This window comes from Schistocerca americana, unplaced genomic scaffold (genome assembly GCF_021461395.2).
Source record: "Schistocerca americana isolate TAMUIC-IGC-003095 unplaced genomic scaffold, iqSchAmer2.1 HiC_scaffold_335, whole genome shotgun sequence".
NCBI classification, from domain to species: domain Eukaryota; kingdom Metazoa; phylum Arthropoda; class Insecta; order Orthoptera; family Acrididae; genus Schistocerca; species Schistocerca americana.
The window spans coordinates 81,963-84,018 of record NW_025726055.1 but is presented as its reverse complement, the minus strand read 5'-3'; the positions used below and the strand labels follow the sequence as shown (position 1 = coordinate 84,018).

General features: G+C 65.5%; 1 protein-coding gene across 1 annotated transcript; it reads left to right on the top strand.

The window, feature by feature from the left end:
* Window positions 1-902: 902 nt before the first annotated feature.
* LOC124580598 (histone H1-like) lies at window positions 903-1,505 on the top strand (the record flags this gene model as incomplete). The annotated part of the gene is made up of 1 exon (XM_047131270.1): window positions 903-1,505. A coding segment is annotated over one exon (603 nt), but the record flags the coding sequence as incomplete, so codon positions are not given.
* Window positions 1,506-2,056: the final 551 nt, after the last annotated feature.

The window sequence follows — 2,056 nt, the reverse complement described above, 5'->3', positions numbered from 1 at the left end:
AACGTAGACGTGTAAACGTAATGTGTAACGCGTAACGTGTAAGGTCGGCTGTCGTGTGTGCTTGACGGCAGATTGGGTTGGTCTGTAGATTCGGATTGCGGTTTGCCTCGGTCGAGGGGTTGGGTCGGAAGCGGCGAGGGGCGGCGGCGCCTGTTGCGCAGGCGGCGTCCGTTTGCGGCGGGCAATTGTTGAGAAACGGCTGTGAATGTTGGCGGGCGAGAGGAGGAGGACGGCGCGCGATGTGGCCCGACGGCTGCGGGCCGATCGGGAAACGGCGGGAGGGCGACGGAAGGCGATGGGGCGGCGGAGGCGCGTTTGCACGGCCGTCATCGCCGCACGCCTCGGCTTGTGTGGCTGTGGCGCCGGCCGCGCTGGCCGGGCTGCCGCGGCGACGGTGTGGGAGTTTTGCCGAAGGTTTGGCCATTGTGGCGGGTCGTCGGCTGGGGCTGTGGGGGCGGCATTTGGGCGGGGGCGGCGATTCTCGGCGGGCCGACCCAGGCTGTAGCGCGCGGTAGCTGCAGTTTGGCCGTGGTTTGCGGCGCTGCCGTGGCGACTGGTTGGCGACTGTGGTGTGGCTGTGTGTAGCCCCATCCTCGGTGGTTTGAAAGGCGCGGGCGGTTGTGGCGCAGGTTTGGGGCTGCTCCGCACAGGCTGTCGGACGTTGGGCGGTAGCAAGCGCGGGAGGCGCGGCGCGGCGGCGCGCAGAGTGGCGGCCGCTCTCTCGGCCGTCCGCGCCCGCCCGCGACACTGGCTGGGCCTTGTGATTCTCTGCTCTTGTGCTTGCGTGCCTGCCGTCCCGCTCGCTCTCGCTGTGTGTTACGCGCGTCGTCGAAATGGCAGATCAGGCGGCTACGAACGAGACTGCTGCGGCACCCGCCGCCACCGGCACTACGAAGAAGGCCAAGTCTGCGTCGTCTGCGAAGAAGCCGCGCGCCAAGCCTGCGCACCCGCGCACCTCTGAGATGGTGACGGCCGCCATCAAGAGTCTGAAGGAGCGCGGCGGGTCGTCGCTGCAGGCGATCAAGAAGTACATAGCCGCGCACTACAAGCTGGACGCGGAGAAGCTGGCGCCGTTTATCAAGAAGTACCTCAAGTCGGCCGTCGTGGCGGGCGAGCTGGTGCAGACGAAGGGGAAGGGCGCGTCCGGCTCGTTCAAGCTTGCCGGCGCCGGCGGCGGGGGGGCGGCCGAGGGCGGCAAGGCTCGTGCTGGCGGTGCCAAGAAGAAGCGCGCCGCTCCGGCCAGCAAGGAGAAGAAGGGCGCCCGTGCGGCCGGCGCAAAGAAGGCTGGTGGCGTGAAGGCGGCGACCGGTCGGAAGGCGGGCGCCGCCAAGAAGGCGTCTGCGGCGTCGGCCGCTCCCGCGGGTGCGAAGAAGGCGGCTGCGGCCAAGCCGGCCAAGGCCAAGTCGCCGTCGAAGGCGAAGAAGGCCGCCAAGGTTCCGACGAAGAAGCCGAAGGCGCCGCGCCCGAAGAAGGCGACGACGCCGTCTAAGGCGAAGGCTTCGCCCAAGAAGAAGAAGTAGAGTAGAGGAGAAAGAGATGGGAAAGGAAGGGTTTGGCGCTTGACTCCGTCGTCCCCACCCCCCGTCGTCGTCTAGTGGCGCGCAAGAGACGCGCGGCCCAAAACGGCCCTTCTCAGGGCCATCAAAGCACGTCGGGGAAGGTTTTGATTGTCGTGTTGCGTTTGGTGTGGGTGTCTGTCTGGCGTTTCTGTATGCCCGTGGGGATGCTGTTTGCGTGCCGTGGTGGTTGGATTGCGGGGGTCGGTGGCGGGTGTGGGCGGCGGTAGCGGTAAGCGGTGTTGTTGTTGTTGTTGTTGTCGTGGTTGATTGTCGCCGTGTTTGTTTTGTGGCGGCGGCCGACGGTTGGTTTTCTGTCACGTTGTTTTGTTTGAATACGTTGGTTGGCTTGCCTGCGTTCGTTCTTCTCGGATGTCTGTCTTGTCGAGTCGTGTCTGGTCTTTGTTTTGTTCCTTTGTGTGTGTGTGTGTTATGTTTTGCAACGGGGGGGCACGTTGAGATGCGGAAGGAGTCGGCGGGGATTTCGGTGGCGTGTAGAG